The 22,922-nt window shown below is 40.8% G+C and overlaps 1 protein-coding gene across 1 annotated transcript in view; it reads right to left on the bottom strand.

Moving 5' to 3' along the window:
* The window catches only part of il6r (interleukin 6 receptor), a 49,045-nt gene that overhangs the window by 7,681 nt on the left and 18,442 nt on the right, over positions 1-22,922 (bottom strand). Inside the window, exons 5-10 of the mRNA XM_080438905.1 lie at positions 21,247-21,478; positions 20,188-20,311; positions 10,173-10,351; positions 7,694-7,866; positions 6,937-7,102; positions 1,689-1,735 (exon numbers count right to left, since the gene is read on the bottom strand). Of these exons, the coding sequence (XP_080295031.1) occupies positions 1,689-1,735; positions 6,937-7,102; positions 7,694-7,866; positions 10,173-10,351; positions 20,188-20,311; positions 21,247-21,478 (921 nt within the window). The remainder of the gene's footprint in view (positions 1-1,688; positions 1,736-6,936; positions 7,103-7,693; positions 7,867-10,172; positions 10,352-20,187; positions 20,312-21,246; positions 21,479-22,922) is intronic.

A 22,922-nucleotide genomic window follows, 5' to 3' on the forward strand; every position in this document is an offset into this window, starting at 1 on the left:
TGTTTGTTTTACTTTTGTTGGCATTCTCCCCACTGTCACACAAAAGTAGCAAAAATCTGGATTCCAATAAAAAAAAAGAACTCTGGATTCGAATTAAAAAATTGCAAAAATAGCAGATCTGCAAGCTCAAAACGCGTCGCACTGCGATGCGTTTTGATTAAGCTACTAATATAGAGTAATTAAAGCCGGTCATATTTGGAATTGTAACAGCTGAAATCAATAATATGAGCCCTGTATTATTATTATATATGAGCCTCAGTATTCCGATTAACCTGCGAGCCGCATTAAGTGAAGGTGGGGGCCGCATGTGGCGTCTACCAAAAACTGTGCCCCTTTAACCACAAAATAATTCGCACCGGATTAAAAAACAGACGTCCTCCCGTAATTATTACAAATCCCTACTGAGGTCCCTACATAATATTAATCCTTTGCGAACCAGGCTTTAGTGTAATAACTAAATGTGTTTGTTACTACATGTAACATGTGTGTACATTAGGTGCAATATATTGAGTATTTTTTTTGTGATATATTGATATAGATGCTTGTTACAAATCTTTACTGTTATACAGTGCACTGTGTGCTTACAATGGCTTACTTTTCAATTAATTCAGTTACAGGGCTGAAGGGAGAAGGGCTTTCCAACTGGATATTACATTAATTATAATTATGTATAGACATGATGGTTTCATTTCAAAGCGTTGGTTAGTACATTTAAACCTTTGGATTTCTAATACATTATCCACTATTGTCTGCCAAGTAATTTCTCACTGTTTTATTAAAGCAGCTGTGTTTCCTTTGTTGTATGCTGTACTTTCCCATATCCATGTCAGGATCAGTACATCTGTAAGCTTGCGGTGTGCTGAAGAAATGTGTGCTTGACCTAATGGCCTCTTTGAAGGTGTGAATTATTTTAGCCTGGCTTCACCTACAGTAGACACACTGACTACACTTGGTCAAAGCTGGCTTTGTCTTAAATCTGCATTAACCCATTAAGACCCGGAACGCGTACTGTTTTTTTAGCTATAAAGAACAGGGAAAACTGTTGCGCCCTTCTTTGTCTTTTGGTCAAGGTTGACTGCAGGTGCCGTGGTCTCAAAAACATAAGGTAAACTGCCAGAAGGAGACTCGCTCACTGCATAAAAATTAATGAAAACTCCTTAGACAGACTTTAAGAAAATATATTTTCTTTATTTTATATAATGCTCATCTTGTGCTCGGTGCTCATAGTGATTAAAAAAGCAAACGTTTCAGTCCTCCTAGGACCTTCGTCAGTGCTGTCGACAGCCTTTAGATTTTTAGCCATAACCATTATTTTATACTTTGGGCTATTCAAAAATAGCACAAAAATATTGAATATTTTGTGCAAATCTTTGAATACATTTAAACAAAATTTTCAATTCTTAAATCTTTGCTTCTGGAGGTCCCTGGAACAAAAATATTTGACAAATGTTCGCTTTAAAAAAAGATGTATTCAAAGATCTGCACATATTTTCACGATTTAGCAAAAATAGCAGATCTACAAGCTCATAGCGCGGCACTCGTGCCGCACTATGAGCTTGTAGATCTGCTATTTTTGAATGTCCAAAGAACTGAAATGAAGTGAAATGGGCCTCAGGTAGAAAGTTTTTAAAAATATCACAGAGGACTTGACTGTGGACGGACGGATGGACAGACAAACAGACAGTTACCATGGTGATGGGCAGGTCATCAGTGGACGACATGGTGGAGGTCTGAGCTGGGACACACACACAGAGAAAACGACAGGATCACACTCTGAAGATAAAGACCTTGTTTCACACAAGAGGAAAACACACTAAATTCCATTTAGTTTTAGTCATTTTTTTATCATCTGAAATGTTTTAGTTTTTGTCTAGTTTTAGTCGACTAAATATCATAAGATTTTAGTCGACTAAATCTACAGTTGATTTAGTCGACTGAAACTTATTTTGGCAGTGCCTTGATGGCGTCGTAATGGCTGATTTTACACTTGGTTGCATGCTGAAATAGACGATCTACAAGCTTGTAGATCTGCTATTTTCAGAGGGCGACACCCGAGCGCAACCAAACATAAAATGACTTGTCTATTAGTTCTACTGGATCTCCACTAGTCCCTCACTAACATTTTAGTCAGTTTTTATTTTATTTTTTTCGTTTTCGTCAGTGAAAAAAGGTTGTCATAGTTATAGTCGACAAAATTAACACTGGTTAGGGTGAATATTGTAGAGCAGTGGTTCTAAAAAAAATTAATTTCAAGGACTCCCATAACTCTGAGAGTGTACAAATGTGACCAAATGGACCCTTACAGGTCCATTTGGTTCCATTTGACTTACTGAGGTTGATTTTGGACCCAGAAAGAATGTATTCAGTTTTTCACATGGTGTAATGACAGTTAGTTTGTCCCCGCTTCTGGTCAGTTACTTATGTACACTATTATGATCATATTATGTAGTGGTATCTAAGTAACTGTTACTTCAATATAGGCAAGCTTACACCAAGTAACAGTACTTTTTACAGTCAGTGTACTTGCCCCCTGGTCTATGAAAGGAGTGAAGATGGGTGAATGATTCAAGTGAGGAACACAAACACACTTGTGCACGCACGCACGCACCCACTGACGCACGCACACACTTGTGCACGCACGCACGCACGCACGCACGCACGCACGCACGCACGCACGCACGCACGCACGCACACACACATATACACACACACACACACATATACACACACACACACACACACACACACACACACACAGTGTAAAGTAACTAAGTACACTTACTCAAGTACTGTTCTTGCGTACAATTTTGAGTTTTTTTTTTACTTTACTGGAGTATTTCCAATTTTCAGTACTTTTACTTCTACTCCACTACACCTCAGAGGCAAATATTGTACTTTTACTCCACTAAAATTATTTGAAAACTTTAGTTACTAGTTACTCTGCAGATATAAATGATTATATTATAAAACATACATTAACCACTTCAGCCCTATTTTATACTGAAGATCCGGGAAATAGCCGATCTACAAGCTCACAACCGTTGAGCTTGTTGATCTGCTATTTTCAAACATTTTAGTACTTTTAATGTTTGATGCCAATACTTTAGTACTTTTACTCAAGTAACATTTTGAACACAGGCCTTTTCCTTGTAACAGAGTATTTTTGTATTGCGGTATTGCTAATTTTACTTAAAGGAGCATTTCACCCCTGGAAGAAACTGCAATCACTCAATGTTAATAGTATTTGTAGTAGATAACAGTAGAACAATTTAAAATTTGCACCCTATGGCCAGAAAAATAATGAAATCTGTGTGTTTGACTAGGATTTGACTGGAACGCTGCAATACTACAATGACCATAATGCTTTGGTGCACTGCACCTCCTTGTGGGGGAGTGGAGGCTGCCTGTGGGTGTGATCTTCAACGACAACACACAACATGTGTGCCAGTGTTCAGTGTTGCCATGTCTGCTTATTATAAGCGGCTTCTTTCTAAAATGTAGTTGATATTTGGGCTTGTATCCTTCCAAATGTTTTGATTGTTGTTTAAACCAGTAGTTCTCAAACATGTTCATGTATTTTTCCACGGACCCCCATCTGAAATTATAATTTGTGCCAAATATGTGTTGTTAAAACGATTAAAAAAATAGATTTTTTTGGAAAATAGCAGATCTACAAGCTCACAATGGGTAACATCGCAACGTGTTGTGAGCTTGTAGATCGGCATTTTTCAAATATATAATATCCCATGTCTAGGTTTAAAGTGCTCTTGGCTTAGTTATCTTCTTTTGGGCTTGTTTTCATAGACCTGGTTTCTTATTTCTTTCACAATATCTGGCAACACTGGAAGTCAAAAGCGTCCATCTCATCCTTCATGTTCAAGGATTCGTTAGTGATGTCACATCACTGACAAATCCTTGGTATCTTTAGCCGTTCTACTTCCGTGTAGTAGCGACATAACTGTCGAATCCTTGATATTATGATCCTAGCCTTTCACAGTGTTTGTTTACCGTCGCGTCGCTCCACGTTGTATTTGGATTCTTTCACGCTTGCGCTTATGAAACACTAAACAGGATTATTATTTCATGTCAACATTCAAGTACAACTATCAGAAGATGTAACTCAGGTAAAGTAATGCGTCACTCTGCAGCTAAAGGGGTGGGGATTATTTACAACTCTATGGGGTGGAGTCCCAAGACGGTTCAAGGTTGGGACCAAATCTTGGGGACACCCTTTGGGGCTGTCTTTGGAGCTGGTCTGACTGAGACGCGTCGAGACAACATGTAGTGCGGAAAGGAATGAGACCTATCTCTCGTGACGCAAATAACGTCACAACGTTTGCGAAGATTACTAGATATCTAAAAACACAGATTATACACAAAAAAAAACCCAGGATCTTGTTTCCTTGAGTCCTAAACTTCATTAAAAATAAGTTTTCGGTGAAGTGTCCCTTTAAGTAAAATATGTGAGTTCTTCTTCACCACTGCGCGCACACCACACGCACAGCACACACCACACACACACACACACACCACACACACACACACACACACACACACACACACACACACACACACACACATACGGCGCAAACTGTGTGTTCATGTTCATTCCACCCCACTGAACAGGGAAACAAGGAAGGAAACCCACCCCCCGGTTGTCATGACAACGTTTGTTTGTGTGTGGGTGACTTGTCTCTGATGCGATGAAGGTCAAGTCTGTTGTTCAGGTTCACTCAGGACACCCTTTCACCCAAACAACACCCTGCTTTCTACTGGTGGGATTATCTGTAATTACAGTCATTTCGAAACCAAACGCCTCCATGGGCTCAAATGTTTCCTACTAAAACCAGTGGTGTGAAGTAACTCAATACATTTACTCAAGTACTGTAAGCTACTTAAGTAAAATGTTGAGGTATTTTTGGGCGGTGAAACCGCCCCTATAAGTGAGATTTGGAAAAATGTACAAAATATCTTGGGCAGTGAAACCGGCCCTAAAAGTTTGTAGAATTATCCTGCGCTGTGATTGGCCAATCACAATCTATTCAGGACTGTGATTGGCCAGTGTCACATGACACATGTGCATAGCCCTATGTGATTGGCCAGTGTCACATGACACATGTGCATAGCCCTATATAAGCAACCATAACTTAAAAAAAACCAAATTATTGTTTTTTTTAAGTTATGGTTTTGTCCATCATAAAGTGTGTTTTACAACATGATTGATCGACTCCATTCAGTATTGTGATTAGCTAGCAAGACACATGCTGACACTAAGTGGCTCTTTCAGATCAAAGCATATATATTGGTTGACTCCATTCAGTATTGTGGTTAGCTAGGAAGACACCGCCCACTTCACACAGGGTGTGATTTTTTACTTTACTGGAGTATTTCCAATTTTCAATACTTTTACTTCTACTCCACTACATCTCAGAGGCAAATATTGTACTTTTACTCCACTACAATTGTTTGACAACTTTAGTTACTTTGTAGATTTTGATTATTATTACAAAACATACATTACCCACTTCAGCCCTGTATAAATGTTGTCCATTTGAAAATAGCCGATCTACAAGCTCACAATGCGTCGCAATACCGTCACAATACCAGAGGGAGCGTTAACAACAATTTGGTACCACCCACCCATAAATCAAACATGGGCAAATTCTCCTTCTACAGCACTGCCACCCAGGATTGGAATAGTCTAACTCCATCCCTCAAAAAATGCAGTTCGCTGGGCTCATTTAAAAGAGATTTTCCCGTTAGACAGCAGACCCTCCCCCCCCCCCCCCTGTTCTTGTACATATTTTTTTTCCCCCTCTTTTTATTTTTTTTTGTTGTACATAGTGTTATATATTTTTTTTGGCTGTTTATTTTGTAATGATATTTGAACTGTGGTGCCACTATATATGCCTATGAATTAAATACCAAGGCCCTCATTGGAAACAAGTCCGCAAGGACTTTTATGAACGGACCTGTTAGACAAAGTATTTTAAATGTAACTGTGCTATTTTACATTTTTTTGCCTAATAAAATATTCAATCAATCAAAAAAAGCAATGCGACGCATTGTGAGCTTTTAGATCTGCTATTTTCAAAAGATTTGTATATAAATTATGAAATGGGACATTCTGCAGAATGAGTACTTTCTACTTTTGGTACTTTAAGTACATTTTGATGCCATTACTGTTGTACTTTTACTCAAGTCAATTTTGAATTCCGGACATTTACTTGTATCTTGAGTATTTCTACATTGGAGTATTGATACTTTTACTTGAGTAAAACAATTTGAGTACTTTTTCCACCACTGACTTAAACCCCACAGGATGCAACAAATGCCTTCAACAGGGAGTCTGCCACATCTTTGTATTTTTTTCTTCTTTTTTAAGTAAAGCTACACTATATAACTTTCCTGTTCTACCCCATATTTGAACCTGGGTCTCCTGCACAAGTGCTGTTTTTTTTTTTACTTAAGGGATAGGGTTAAAACATATTTTTTTTGTTTTTTAAATATGGTGTCCTAACATGATGATATCCTCACAAGTATCGTAATGCAAGTGCAATACTTTCACTTCTACTCCACTACATCTCAGAGGCAAATATTTTACTTTTACTCCACTACAATTATTTGAAAACTTTAGTTACTAGTTACTTTGCAGATATAAATATATTACATTATAAAACATGCATTAACCACTTTAGCCCTATTTTATACCTAGGCTATTTGAAAATACCTGAAACATCTGCTAGTTTCAAACATTTGAGTACTTTTACTTTTGGTACTTTAAGTCCATTTTGATACCAATACTTCTGTGCTTTTACACAAGGACATTTTGGATTCCGGACTTTTACTTGTTGTAACAGAGTACTTCTACATTGCAATATTGATACTTTTACTTAGGTAAAACATTTGAGTAATTTTTCCAGCACTGGCCCTAACCTGTCCAGGTGTGTCCGTAGACGGCTGTGCTCCAGTCGCTCCAGTGACCTTCGTAAGCATCCTTGGCTCTCAGCTGGACGGTGTACTCCATCCCGCGTAGAGCATCAGTGATGGTGTAACAACCACGCTTCTTCTCAACCTGCCAGTACACCCTCTCTCCACCGATCTAGGCATAGAGCACACACACACACGCACGCACGCGCACGCACGCGCACACGCACGCACGCACGCACGCACGCACGCACGCACGCACGCACGCACGCACGCACGCACGCACGCACACACACACACACACACACACACACACACACACACACACACACACACACACACACACACACACACACACACACACACGCACACACATTTAAACTACGTTTAAGATAGGGACAATTCAAACCCCAACCTCTTAACCCATTAAGACCGGGGACGCATCTGTGTGTCATTTTTAGATGTCTTTGGCTATACAAAAATAGTAGATCTACAAGCTCATAGCGCGGCACGATCTACAAGCTCACAACGCGTCGCAATGCGACACGTTGTGAGCTTGTAGATCTGCTATTATCAAACATTTTAGTACTTTTCCTTTTTGTACTTTAAGTACATTTTGATGCCAATACTTTTGTACTTTTACTCAAGTAACATTTTAAACACAGGCCTTTTACTCGTAACAGAGTGTGTCTACATTGCGGTATTGATACTTTTACTCAAGTAAAAAAAAATTGAGTACTTTTTTCCACCACTGGTATAGCCATACCTGTACCACATGGTCCAGTGTGGACTGCAGGGGTCTGTACATGAGCTCATACTCCAGGATGTAGAAGTTGTCCATGCTCTTCCAGGACAGAGGGGGACCCCAGGTGACAACCAGTCTCGTCTCCTGTCCCTCCACCGGCCTCAGTGTCACCGCCGACGGGGGGTCTGGCTTCACTGAGAGAGAGAGAGAGAGAGAGAGAGAGAGAGAGAGAGAGAGAGAGAGAGAGAGAGAGAGAGAGAGAGAGAGAGAGAGAGAGAGAGAGAGAGAGAGAGAGAGAGAGAGAGAGAGAGAGAGAGAGAATGAGGAAGGTCGCCAACCGTCCCTTGAAATAAGGAATCGTCCCTTCTTTGGAAACTAAAAGACGTGTCCCTTGTTGAACTGGTAAAGGACACGCTTTGTTGTCGCGTCAAATTCTGCCACCCTGCCAACGACGAGTTTGGACGAGTTTTTGTTTTTTATTGTTTTGTAAAAGATCGCGCTGTCGCGCGGTCTATCAACCGAGTGTGATCACTTTCACTTTCCACTCAACCGGATCCGGAAACTAACGTCATCTGAATATTTCCGCCTCCGTCCACTTCCTGTTTATTGGTTTCCTGGAAACGGCTCTAGGTCACCCTACCTTCAACCTGGCATCCTTATTTTTGTATGTATCATTATTATACATTTGCTTTTATTTCAATAGCAAAAATAGCCAATCTACAAGCCTAATTTTGCTATTCGTCGGAGGAGAAGTATAATATGTGTGTGTGTGTGTGTGTGTGTGTGTGTGTGTGTGTGTGTGTGTGTGTGTGTGTGTGTGTGTGTGTGTGTGTGTGTGTGTGTGTGTGTGTGTGTGTGTGTGTGTGTGTGTGTTTAGGTTGAGCAACAGCCTTTTTCTCAGTAAGCAGGATCAGAGGGTATCCAGTTACATAATGGTTTGTTTTGGTCTACATTTATTTTATTGTTAAAAACTATTCTGTTATATATGTACATACATGTACATCATGGTTTCCTTTTCTGAGGGTAATTAAATAATATCTCGTGTGAACCCTCCCTGGGGTCTGGTGAGGGGGTTGAGAAAGAAATGACCTGGGACCGCCAGGTCAGAGGCACAGTGTGATGCTATCGTTATAGCAGGACAACTATGGATTACATCAGTGGTTTTCAACCTGTTGTCAACCACATGATTTTTTTGGGGGGGTCCCTAGATGACAGTGAAGTGACAAATACGGACGTTTAAGACCTACAAAAAGAGACCATTACTGCATCAACAGTAATCGTAATCAAGCAAGGTGTTGTGAACTTGTAGATCGGCTATTTTCACAATATTTATCAGTGGAACCGAGTCAAACTATACATGTATTGCTTACAATTCCAAGTGCTTGTCAGGGTGTGTGTGTGTGTGTGGGGGGGGGGGTCCCCTTTTCAAATGTGATTTTTTTGGGCGGTCCCCTTTTCAAATATGATTATTTTGAGAGGTCCCGGCCTGAAAAGGTTGAGAACCACTGGAATACATGAGTACATTAATGACCAATCTATGTACTGAAAAGACACACTTCTGTATAGTTGCTGTGGGACTTTGTGTGAACTGTTAGTCTATGCATACATGATCTGATGCAATGCAATGTCTCTTCCCCTTGAAAAGCTTTTAATGAAATAAAAAAGGTTGGTCACAAAAAAAAGAAGAGGGTCTCCAAGGGTGAACGAGAAATGACACTGTCATATATATCAGCTCGCAGCAAGCTAAACCCCTTGAAAAGTACTGACAACTACACTGTTTCAGAGACATAGCGAATGCCATTCTTATAAAGCTATTAATTTTCTTGTAATATAATCCTGACCTGAGCGCAGAGTTTCTAATGATCTAATAATTGAACTAGGCTATGTATGAGTGTATGTAGTGACTACCATAGACATTGCATGTTTAGATCCCATATGGTGCGTAGTTGATTAGATGCCATAGTCTGAGAGGACATGGGAAGCCAATAGCGAGCCCTCATAGGCTCTATTCACAGCAGCCATATTATCACTTCCTTCACAGGTGTTACCAATGATACTAATGAAGGCTCTGTTCCATTTAGAGTAGCACAGTGGTTTCCACGACCCCCATAACTCTGAGAGTGTACAAATGGAACCAAATGGACCCTTTGGTTCCATTTGTACACTCTCAGAGTTACACACCTGTAAGGGGCCATTTGGAAGCCCATGAGGGTCCCTGGACCCCAACTGTAGACCCACTGGTGTAACAGAGTGTTTCCAGTGAGCCAACATGCACAATATCAGCACCCTGACTCTGTTTGACCAGAATGGAACAGAGCCTTCATTTGTATCATTGGTAACACCTGTGAATGTCTTCATAATATGGCTGCTGTGAATAGAGCCTATTGGCTGGCCTTTTACCAAGGCCAGCCAATGAGGAAAAAGTGACGACTAGTTGCAGCGTCTCTTTACTGATCAGCTCTTGCGAGCCGATAAAAAGGTTGGGATTCCGGTGACTTACAGATGCCTATGGGGGTGAATTCCAGCATAGGACTGACATTGCCGCCTGCCAGGCTGGACACGCACAGCACGGCCCTGTGAAGAGTCCTGTGTTCGTCTTCAGTGTGCTCCACAGAGCACCACCACCGAGTGGTGGTGCGCGAATACGAACACTCTGTCCTCGACAAGTTGCCCTCCTGACTAGAGGAGAGAGAGAGAGAGAGAGAGAGAGAGAGAGATTATTATAATGTATTTAACCCATTCCCGTTACACCTATACTTTGTTCTACCTTTGTTGCTATATATATCACTGTTGTTGGGCAGGTTTTATCTCCACATCCAAACTGTTTTATCTCCACATCCAAAAGCATCAAAAGTAGCAGATCTACAAGCGCGTTGCTTCGCACCGCGCTTCGAGCCGCGCTTCGAGCCGCGCTTCGAGCTTGTAGATCTGCTACTTTGGCTATTTTCGAATTTGAATGCTGATAAGTAACAGTTTTGGACTTATGAGGACAGACACGATAATAAAGCAAATGTTTTTATTTATTTTTAAGTTTTCCAGAAAAGGATTTAGAAGGCGATATTGTACTTGAGTACAAGTAGCAATACCACAATATAAAAATACCCTGTTACAAGTAAAAGGCCTCGTGTTCAAAATGTTAGGTGAGTAAAAGTACAAAAGTATCGGCATCAAAATATACTTAAAGTACCAAAAATAAAAGTGCTAAAATGTTTGAAAATAGCAGATCTACAAGCTCACAACGCGGCGTGAGCTTGTAGATCGGCTATTTTCAAATAGCCTAGGTATAATAGGGCTAAAGTGGTTAATGTATGTTGTATAATGTAATAATTCATATCTGCAAACTAACTAGTAACTAAAGTTTTTAAATACTTATAGTGGAGTGTTAGCCTCTGAGATGTAGGGGAAAGTATTGACAATGGGAAATACTCCAGTAAAGTAGAAATTCCTCAAAAGTGTACTTAATGCTAGAATAGATTGGCCAATAGGAAGCAGGAAGTTGATGCAAGCAGGACCTTGTGCACCCTAAGGGCGCGCTCCCACCAAGAGTTGGCTGGCCGCTGTTAAACGCAGGTTGTGCGCGGCCACAGTTTTTTGCAGCCAGCGGATTCTAAAAAACGGGAGTGTCGCGCCTGTCACTCACTTTCAGGACCCACTGCCTGCTGCCTTGAGCACCATGTTGCTTCCTGAGTCTTGAGACAGTCCGCCTTCCACTCACCCGATTGGACAGAGGGAGAAAATCGGCTCCTGCCTCCAGCACTTTTATGCTTAGTCGCGGAGAGCAGATAAACGCAAGGTCTGCGCGACTAGCGGAAAAATCTGCTCTTGCGTGAATCAACGCATTTGCATTGACAATGCATTGGCAGATTCTGCAAACAGCGGCCAGCCAACTCTTGGTGGGAGCGCGCCCTAAGGAGCCATTTCCTATACTGTCACATTTACTTGATACATTACAAGAAAGGCCAAGAAGTCCTGTAGTGAACGTGCAACAGGAAACAGGCCTGAGTCCTGATGCGTGCCTAAATGGTGATTCATTTCCTACTGAGAACAAATCATTTACAGTATATGTTTACTTTAGTGCATTGGTTCTCAAAGTGGGGTCCGGGGACCCCTGGGGGGGAGTACACATTTTTTTCTAACCATCCACTGGCAGCGATTTTTCGATTTTCTTACCTTTTCAAGTAGTCACAGAATATTTATCTCCAGTATGATTGATCTCCAGTATGATCGATCCCCTGATGGTTGCTAATCATGGAGGGTTTCAAAATCGCCAAAAGTACATAAATAAAAAGTTGTCAAAGTCGTCCTTGGCAGTGAGCGTCACAATCATTTTAACCCCTTTATCCATATTTTATACTTTGGCTATTAAAAAATAGCAGATCTACACGCTCATAGCGCGGCATTGAGTTCTGTACTATGAGCTTGTAGTTCTGCTATTTAAAAAAAAAAAAAAAAAGTGTGCAAATCTTTAAATCAGTTTTTTTTAAGGCGATTTTTTTTAACACAAATCTTTGGTTCTGGGGGTCCCTGGCACAACACATCTTCAAGTGGGGGTCCGCGGCCACATAGGCATCAATTTGGGGGTCCTTGGCACGAAAAGGTTTGAGAAACACCGCTTTAGTGAACAGTGTTTTATTGCATCTACAGTATATTTGTACTCCTTGAGTACAAATAGTCAATCTTATTATCACCTAGGCCTAATATAGGAATATAGATAATTTTAACACTTATACATAAAATAAATAAATACAATGAAAAATATCACTTAAAACAGTGGTTCTCAAAGTTGGATAGGTGGATCCCCAGGGGTCCTTGACGGGGTTCCAGGGGGTCCCCAGCCAAATGAGTTGATAATATAGCATCAAAATCGGTTCTACCACTGTAAACTTTGAAAATAGCCAATCTACAAGCTCACAAGGTGTTGCGGTGAGCTTGTAATTCTGCTATAAAAAAAAGAAGAAAACTTGAAGTTTGAAAATGTTGATATTTCTAACAACACAAATCTTGTCCTTGGCACAACATATTTTCAGATGGGGGGGGGTCTGCGGCCAAATACGTCTTCATTTGCGGGTCGTTGAGATGAAAATGTTTGGGAACCACTGACTCCCAGTTCAAAACCTTTAAGCGTAATGTACGCTGCGTAAGTCGACCCCTGTGTGAGTCACATTGCTTGAGCCACCTGAAACCTCGAGTGGCTCACACCATCACCATGGATACGGGATGCTTGTCAGTAAGCCTGTGTATTGAGTGTGAATGTCCAGATGATCCCTAATGATCCATCTGGTCTTACAGGGTAGAAACAACACTTTCATGTCACTGGAAAACACAACCTCTCACACCCAGTGGTGGAAAGTAACTACGTACTACGGAGAACGTGACGTCACACCATGGAAAGTGATAGCTTAAACCCTCACAAGATGGCGCCACCTGGGGGGGGGGGGGTGTACCCTCGGTCGTTCTTGATAGCAAGTTGTGACCTATCCCTTTTCAAATGACTTTTTTTCTATAGATTAGCAGACATCCCACCCTGGAGAAAATCATTTGCGGGAGGTTAACGCACAACCCGTGCGCACGCGCGTGGTAATTATTTTCGGTTTCGTTTTTTTCTTTAATTATACATTCTTATTTTTGCCTGATTTTACCATCTCTATTTGACCAATATAAATCCACATTTTTACGTTTTTTTTTTTTTTTAATTATAATTGTTTTTAATGTTATTTAATTCTTATGTTTGCCTGATTTTACCATCTCTATTTGACCAATATAAGTCTACAGTACAAGCACATAAATAGATCTTTATCTATCTCTCCCAAGTAGCACTCCACCTCTTATTTGATCAATATACACTGAATCAGTTATCTTAAAAACTAGCAAATCTACATACACATACAGTCACTTTAAACTCTTTCAGCCTGGAGTATTAGTTATTTGGGCATCATTAGTGTAGCTATTAAAGCCATGAGCAGATCTACAAGGCAAGCTCACACCCCTCGTGAGCTTGTAGATCTTCCAATTTCACTAGGCTATTTGAATGCATTCGCCACACGTTTTTAGCTTTGATCTCTCTCATCAAAATTGATGTAGATAATAAATTGGCAACAGCAGCCGCAGTTGCGCGGACTCGCATGCGGAGCTGCTGTTACTTTAGCTCCTGATGGTTCAGTGGCGTGCTGCCCCGTGGACCAGCCAGGGAGCGCTGACTGCGTGGCCTCTTCCACGTCATAGCCTCATATGCGGACTCGGATGTGGTGCTGTTCAGCTGCGGTTGGTTTGGTGGCGTGCTACTTCATGGACCGAGCGCTGATGACGGCATGGCCTCATTGCCTAGTATGGCTCTCTTAATCGGAGGTAAAGGGCTGCCTATATTGTATTTGTATCTTTGTTTTAAATTGTATTGATCTGTCTTTATTAATATTGTCTTTTGTTTTATTAGGAGGAGCTCTGTGCCCCTGCTGTTTTTGTCCTTTTGTCATTTTCTGGATTAGGTTATTTTGTTAAGATTATGTTATATATTGTTTTGTGCAAACCAGCTGTTTATTTCTGTGAGGCTTAATGGGTATATTTGGCTCCGGCCGTGCCAGGGGTGGCCATAGTTGTAGTCCCGACAGGTGGTTGTTCACAGGTTGTAGGCTGTAGTATTGGGGTTTGTTTTAACTTTAGTGCATGATATCTTGCTTGCATGCTCATTATTTTGAAGTACTCAGTGTTGTTGTGTGTATTTTAACATTATTTCTTCTGTCTTACAGTGAGTGAAGTGTGTGTGCCTTGTGTGCGCTTTTTGTGGCGGTGAAACCCCTCTCTCCTCACTCCCTCACTCCCTGCCTCCCTCCTGTGTGCAAGGACACCTGTGGTACCCCCTGGCTACTGGTATATTAGGCTATTGCCCTTTTAACACTCGCATGACTGAGGTTTCATTCTCCTCCACCAAGCCTGAAAAACGATCATTTTGATCCCCAAATCAGGCTATCCTATTGGCCACTGTCTCCCCTCTGGGCTCCAGACTAGTTCACACTTTCTCCCCCAAACAGTGGGGGGTTCCATTGTCTTCTAAATAGCCATTAACATCTCAATTGCACTCTGCTGCAGGCAGAAACATTATAAAATAGTAATGTAGTATATATATATATAAAATAGTATTATAAAATGTAATGGTAACTGCAGATTCTGTATGTAAAATCTTTATATAAAAAAAAGCGTATAAAACAGCGCAATCTGTAGCGTCACATTAAACTCTTCAGTGAAACAGACAGTGAAATGGGTTGCCAAATTTTGAGAGAGAAATAAGCAGGCAGGTCTATGAAAATGTTACTGCATACGTTGTACCACCAAATCGTCTAAAATATTCTAAACCCACTATAGCAATTTGGTAATATCAGGCTACATATCACTTAAATGTCAGAGCTTAACTCGGCATGTAAATATGATATAAATGAGTTAATGTGAAGTGGAATCAAAAATAACAGTGGAGGACTCGACGAGCGTTAGCCGAATGTGGCTAATAGTTAGCTTGTATGAGGTTACTAACACACTGTTTTTAGCCAAACGAGGTAATGTCCGCTCTGCATTAGTTATCGACGCAAGTCGCGTTATTACTCTCGTAATTTTCATGTATTGTACATCCCAAAATAAAATTTATTAACCATGTTATGGTGCTGTAATGACTTTATATTTGCGCAACATAATACTGTGTCTTTTTCAAAGGGCTTCCGCATTTTCTTCTTCGTTGGTGTAAACAATGACACGGTTGGCAGATTCTTGAGAGAGAAATAAGCAACCAGTTCAATGAAAACAAGCCCAAAGATTTAAGCGACTATTAGGCTATGAGCACTTTAAACCTATATGCATCGGCTATTTGAAAATAGACGATTTGGAAATAGCCGATCTACAAGCTCACAACAAAATAGTAATTACAAATAAAAAGCAGCTACCAATATTTGCAAGCAACTTTACAGAAAACGAGGTCGCTTACAATTAGTATACATGGCAACACTAGTTAGAAACAGATCTGCTATGAAAATAGCAGATCTACAAGCTCACAACGTGTCGCCGCATTGTGAGCTATTTTGTATTTTGATTGAATACTTTATTTAGAAAATACATTAATGAAACCAAATGGACCCATTTGGGTATTTTTTTCACGTAAGCCAGTAGTGAAAAGGGCAAACTTGCAGTTATGCATTAACAACTCAAGCCCTGTTTCAAACAGTGAAATTAAAAGACAAGTTGTGAGACCTAATAAAAAAATCATTTACAGAAGGACATGCATGCTCTAATCTAAACAAGTACGAAAAAATAATAATAAACTTACACCTGGTGTTTGCACTTTCTCCATTTACAGCCCGTACATCTACACAAACGTTCAGATTTCAAATATAAAGTGCTTACCTCATGGCCAGGGATGTTACAATTCTGTTCAGGTAACCCATAAGTACCCATAATTTCCGTATTGTCAAAAAAAAAACATTTTAATCCGATCGGTGGCCATTTTCTCCGTATTTTCTCCATGCTTTCAACTACGTGACCCTATCGGTTGGGAGGTGTAATTGCACTCTGATACACTATAACTCTATGAGCAAATGATCGCCAATCGGATTAAAATGCTTTTTATTGAACAATACAGAAGTTACGGGTACTTATACCCACCCGAAGTAAATTGTAACATCCGTGGCCACGGAATAAGAACTTTATATTTGAAATCCGAACTTTTATGTAGATGTACGGGCTGTAAATGGAGAAAGTGAAAAAAACAGGTTGAAGTTTCGTCATGACTGTCATAATATGACCGTCATGTAATGTTGCTAAATCTAGTAGCAGCAAGCGAACTATAGTAACTTGTAAACAACCCAGTGTGCAAACTGTGCACAAAACACGTGGGCAGCTATATTATTATTACCATTATAATGTAATTATATATATATATAATTATAATAATAATAATAATAATAATAATAATAATAATAATAATAATAATAATAGAAAGACGTGAAAAACAATCCCAAAGTCGCTTATAATAAGTAGACATGGCAACATAGACTCGCATAGACTCGCTGCGCAGCTCGTCTACGGGCCGCTCTGCGGGGGGTCTAGAGGTGTCAACTGCTCTTGCCTGGGGGAGAGAGGGGGAGAGCGGTCAATTTAGCCGAAATATAACGGTTGGGATGGTATATATGGTATATATTTCATATTAAGCGGTGCGTGGTCAAAGCCAAGCGCATCATCAAGGACAAGCACCACCCAAGTCACAGACTGTTCAAACCCCTACAACGACCGCGACCGGGCAAGGGGCTCTACCGCAGTATCAAGAGTTCCACCACCAGATTCTGGTGCAGTTTTAATCCGGCTGCTGTCAGAATGCTGAATGAGGCATAAGGTACAAATGACTTTTGTTGCACTCCCTCATGGAGCTACTTGCGGATTATACTAGGTGGACACGCACTGACCTTTTGCACCTTAATCCCATGTATAACGCACTGACTTTTTTTGTCTTTTTTATTGTGCTCTTTTTTTCTCTAAGCACCTTAACGTCCATATGTATATCATGCACAGTATAAGTATAACATGCACAGTATACATACATTGCTGCTATGCTCAGGCACCTTAGTTTTTTATTATCTCAGGTACTTTGTAAATATGTAGATAACTTGTCTGGCTTGCCCACTCCCACTTGCCCCCCACCCCTCTTCTTCTCCCCCCCCCCCCTCTTCTTTCTATGGAAATTAACGTTGCGATGGGAACGATGTACAAAAACGAATTTCACCCACTTTTTTACCTTGTAAACCTGTGATGTGACAATAAAACTGATTCTGATTCTGATTCTGATTCTGATATTTATAATACGTTTCAGAAGAAAGAAAAAACGAAGATGATTTGAAACAAATATTTAGGAAAAGTCATGAAAGGGGAACTTTCTCAGAGCTTCATGAGAGAAGATAATCCACTTTAAATTCTCAAAATCGGTCATATTGATAGCTTAGTCATGCAAGTGTTAACCCTTTTTGATACTGTTTGATAGATATTTTGTACTACATTTTAATTAGTTGTGAAATTGCTAAATAAATATATTTCCTAAACTGCATCAACTTCACCCTTTTCCAGTTTGAAGCCTTATTTTAGTTGCTTATTCTGCCTTGAATTATAAATAAAAACAAACATTATTTTTAAACTGGAAACGCACGTCTCTGCTCCCCTTATTATTAATAACCTGTGGTCGGTATTCAATGTGTATTGTGCATTATATACTATTCTCTGGGTGAAACTCCCAGGGTGGCGTAGTCTGGTATCCTGTTTCCGGGCCTAAGTGCCCTGGTCACATGTGCAAACCGAGACAGTAGGTGGGCTCTAGACCGGATCTGAGTAATGAGAAGTGAATAGGAACCGTTCTCCCGCAAATCCATAATTTGATCGCCTGGTCGGCATTTGCGGGAGATTTATGGTCGCTCGCGGGTGTCCAGGAGCGGACGCTAATTCCCGGGACACTCGTCAGATTAGTCACCCCATGGAGACTTGAATTCATGGATATTTGTCAGTTTTTGTCGCATTCCTAAGCCAAATTTTGATCACCGGCAGCGGTTCTGGTAGGAGACACAAAGAGTCTCCTTTGTATGTCCTACCGGAACCGCTGCCTACCGTTCTGCTGGTCATCACATTTTTGGCTTAGGAATGCGACAAAAACAAATAAATATCCATGAATTCAAGTCTCCATGGGGTGACTAATCTATGAAAACAAGTATTTGGGTGAACTATCCCTTTAGTGCAATTTTGAGTTACTTCTACTATACTTGAGTATGTCTATTTTTCCATACTTTATACTTCTTCTCCACTACATCTAAGAGGCAAATACTGTAATGTTTACTCCACTATAATTGTTTGTCAGCTTTAGTTACTGGTTTACGTACTTTGTAGAGTAACTTTTTTTAATTATTATTAGGGCTTTACACTATGCACCCTCATTTCTTACCACTACACCAATACTTTGTGTAAATCTACAATTAACTAATTGTAGATTGGCTATTTTCGAATGTCCGCACCATAATACAGGTATGGAAAACAACACAAGGACAATGATAGGACATAAAAAGAAAGGACAAGATGGCGGATGGTTCTCACCATAGACATATAAAGGTAGACGCCTCATTCGGCTCTGAAGCGTCTGTATCTCGGGCGCGCTTCCTGCTTCTGCAGGGCTGCCGTGTGCGTCACACACGCGGAAGTTCGGTAGGCCAATCAGAGGCAGGTGGGGGCGGGTCATTTTGTAACCCAGCTTTTAACCCTTTAAGAGGCAGCAGCTGTGCGCAGCATCTAGTTAGTTGGAACTTGGCAAACTCCACACTCTATTTGTGAAATTCAAATAAGACATGGTCGCTTCGTGTGGAAAATGATTAGCCCGTATACAAGCGTCACGTGAACCATGGCTAGAAAATGATATGCTTCTGGTATTATTTTATCTTTATTGCCATTATGATATTCTGCTCTGTGACTTTGGAATGATATTCTTTTGGCTGTCTTGGAGTATTTGTGTTATATGTTATACTTTCAGTGCCATTAAAATATGGAACACAGACTTTTCATTTATAGTTGCTGTTTTTGGAAGAGAAAATTCTCAAATGAACAATTATTTCAGTCTTTCAAAGTTGATAGCTCTGTTCTGACCTGAATAGCTAACATGAAGGATGTTAGATAAAGGCAATTCTGCAATGTGGCCAGCATATTTCATGTAGTCTGTCAGTGAATGGAGACAAAAATATTTTGTGACTATTACTGTTACTTGAAAGTATTTTGGTATGAAAATATGCAATTTAGATGTAACCAAATATAGGCCTACGCCTACTGGATCCATAACTCCATGTCTCGCATTTGTGACAAACTTTACCGCTTGAAAATAGGTTGAAAATTCAGGGAGTTGTGATGATTTTAATTGTGGAGAGACCGTCTGCTTCAATGGACGTAAATGCATTAGAACAGTGGTTTTCAACCTTTTTCATATCAAGGTGACAAGGTCCATTATTTATTCAGCATTTGAGTCACGGACCACCGTTTGATAAGCTTTAGCCTCTCACACCCAAAACTTAGAATGTTATCATTCGATTAGATGTTGTCAAAATAACAATTATTTACGTTCTCTAATTGTGTACTTGTTTAGTAAGTAATGTAGATGTTTAACAATTTGACTCTTCTTGACAGTGTGAAATGTTATACTCAAGATTTAAAGATCTATATAAGGGTCCATTTGGTTATCAACTCTCCATCATTTAGCTGGGTACCACCTGGAACCCCCTCAAGGACCACTGGTGGTTCCCGGACCACTGGTTGAGAACCATTGCATGACAAGTCCCGGAAAAGACGCACTGTGATTGTCCAGTAGTCAACGCGCTGTGAGCGCTGTGATTGGCCAGTAGTCACTTTGAGTGGCTTGTGCAGCCGTGCAGGGCGGAAGAGCCGTGTGTATTGCGATACAAGTCGCCCCAATGAACTGCAGAGGCCAATGAGGTATCTAGGTTTCTAATATCTATGGTTCTCACCCCTTGTAGAGCAGCAGGGAACAGGATGTGTGGGCGGAGACAGGCCGCTGTGGCGTCCAAACACAGCGGATCCTACTGCTGGGTGATCGTTTATAACACTCCAGGATTGGCTGCTCTGGAGGACCTGGACAGACAAAGACGGGTAACATTGCATCACGCTGCATGTGATGCATGAGAGAGAACAACACGTTCATGTCATGGACCCCCCATCTCTGTTTATCTCTCTCTCTCAGAGTTAGGGTTTGTAGGTTATTGTCTCCGCCAGGTCGAAATTAAGGCATGGCCGGGACTATGTTTTGCACCCTGTCCGTCCGTCCGTGTGTCCGTGTGTCTGTCAATTTCCGTGAAATTATGCACGCATATTCTCACTAGGCAGAGGAAGAAATGCCAGGTTGATTCGTGTTTTTACCTATAACTGCACCGATCGATCTGTGTAAAACTTTGTATGCGAACTCCCTAGAGGCCAAGGAAAAACCTTTGCCCTGCATTTATCACATCTGCCTTTTATAGCGCCACCAGGAGGCCGACTTATGTAAAACACATTTTTGGATATTACTCTAACCAAAGAAAATCACCAATGACCAAATGTCACACAAATCGGTATACATGATCTCTATAGTCATGTGATCAAGTTACATTTAGTTAAATCTGTTACATTAATCATATTCCATCCTGATTGGCTAAGATTGACATCTAAAGTTTGCAGGAGTGACCCGTTTTGAACAAAATGCCGCAAATCATGAACGCAGTGTCCGATTGCGGTGAAACTTTGCACACACATTCACACTATGTTGAGGAACAAATACCACCCTTTTCACATTGGCCTGTTATAGCGCCACCAGCAGCTCTTAATTTAGCAAAACAAATTTTTGGAACAAAATGCCTCAAATCATGATTGCCGTCAGAGGCCTAAGAAGAAATGCCACCCTTTTCACATTGGCCTATATTATAGCGCCATCAGGAGGCCACAATAGCCTACCTGACCTGGCGGAGACCTGTGCTCCGAGAAGCACTTTTTCTAGTTTTATCATCATTCCATCCTCTGGTCTTGGAACTCACCCGCCACGTGTATCTTGACAGAGAAGCCGTCACCCTGTGGGTGTGTACACGTGTACGTGCCGGTGTCTGTCACTGTGGCTGCAGCCAGTGCCAGGACGCTGCCACGCCTGCCAAATTCTACCCGTCCTCCTCCTCCTCCTCCTCCTCCTCCTCCTCCTCCTGTCACCAGCCTGCCGTTCCTCCTCCACTGAGCCCTGCTCCTCACAGCCCTGGTCACCCTGAGGTCCTCACCCTAGTGGAAAGTACAATGCTAACCAGTGGTGTAAAGTAACTAAGTACGTTTACTCGAGTACTGTACTTAAGTACGATCTTGAGGTAATTTTACCCTACTGGAGTATTTCCAATTGTCTATGCTTTTACTTCTCCTCCACTGCATCTCAGAGGCAATTATTGTGCTTTTACTCCACTATAATTATTTGGAAACTTTAGTTATTAGTTACTTTTTAGATATAAATATATTACTTTAATTTTTAAACTTTGTTTTATTGGTTTTTCTGCACATTGATATCACATTCAGTGGCATTCGGTTCATAGTATGTGCTATAAGGGGAAAGGGAAAAGAGAACATACAGGCCTTCACATTGAAGGAACCTCAACAGAGGGAAAGAAAACAAAACAAAACCTGACAAAAGACAACATTAAAGCAACCGGGGAGACAATAAAACAGTCCATCACAAAACAAAAACAAAAAAGAAAAGAAACAAAAACAAACCCAAAAACAACTACCCGCACGCATACACACACACATACACACAGTGTCACTTTGGTCTCACCTTAGCTCCACCCCTTTAAGTAACAAATTCAATCGGGAATAACCGGAAAAGTAATTCCATCTGCGTAAACCAAGAAGGGATCACATATGTCGTGGAATTTTCTAACAGAGCCTCTCAATGTATATCTAATTTTTTCAAGTTGTAAGTTATTAAAAATGTCTCTTATCCATTGAGTGTGGGAGGGTGGAGTAGTCAGTTTCCATCTCATGAGTATTAGGCGTCTTGCCAACAGTGTTACAAAGGCTATCAAGTCTGCTTGAGTTCTAGACAGTTGGGAAGTACCAAACAGTGCGGTAATGGCGTTCGGCTCAATGAGTGTCCCAGTTAGTTCTGTAAGAGTGTTAAAAATCTCAGTCCAATATGTGCTCAGAGAACCGCATGACCAAAACATATGTACATGTGTTACAGGTGACTGGTGACATTTTTCACAAGCGGGGTCGATGTTATCGAATATTCTTGAGAGCCTAGCTTTCGTCCAGTGGGCCCGATGGACAACTTTACACTGGAGTAGGCCGTGTCTGGCGCACACCGATGAGGTGTGAACCCGACTCAAGATTTTTCGCCAAAGACTGTCAGGGATCTCCTCCCCCAAATCCTCCTCCCACAGGTCCTTTACATGATTAACAGGTGTAGCAGATAAAGTTTGAATCAAATTGTAAAAATGTGAAATTATGCCCTTCTTCCCCGGAGCCTGAACGAGAAAGCTGTCCAATGGACATTTCTCAGGAAGGTTAGGGAAGTTTGTGTACCTGTTACATACAAAACTCAGAATTTGGAGATATCGAAAAAAGTAGTGATTAGGGAGAGAAAACAGGTTTGAGAGTTCTTGAAACGAGCCAAAGACGTTATTAATATATAAATCTCTAAATTGTTTGATTCCTAGGTTGGCCCATTCAACAAATG

The sequence above is a fragment of the Gymnoscopelus braueri genome, assembly GCF_963280865.1.
Source record: "Gymnoscopelus braueri genome assembly, chromosome: 10".
Taxonomy (NCBI): domain Eukaryota; kingdom Metazoa; phylum Chordata; class Actinopteri; order Myctophiformes; family Myctophidae; genus Gymnoscopelus; species Gymnoscopelus braueri.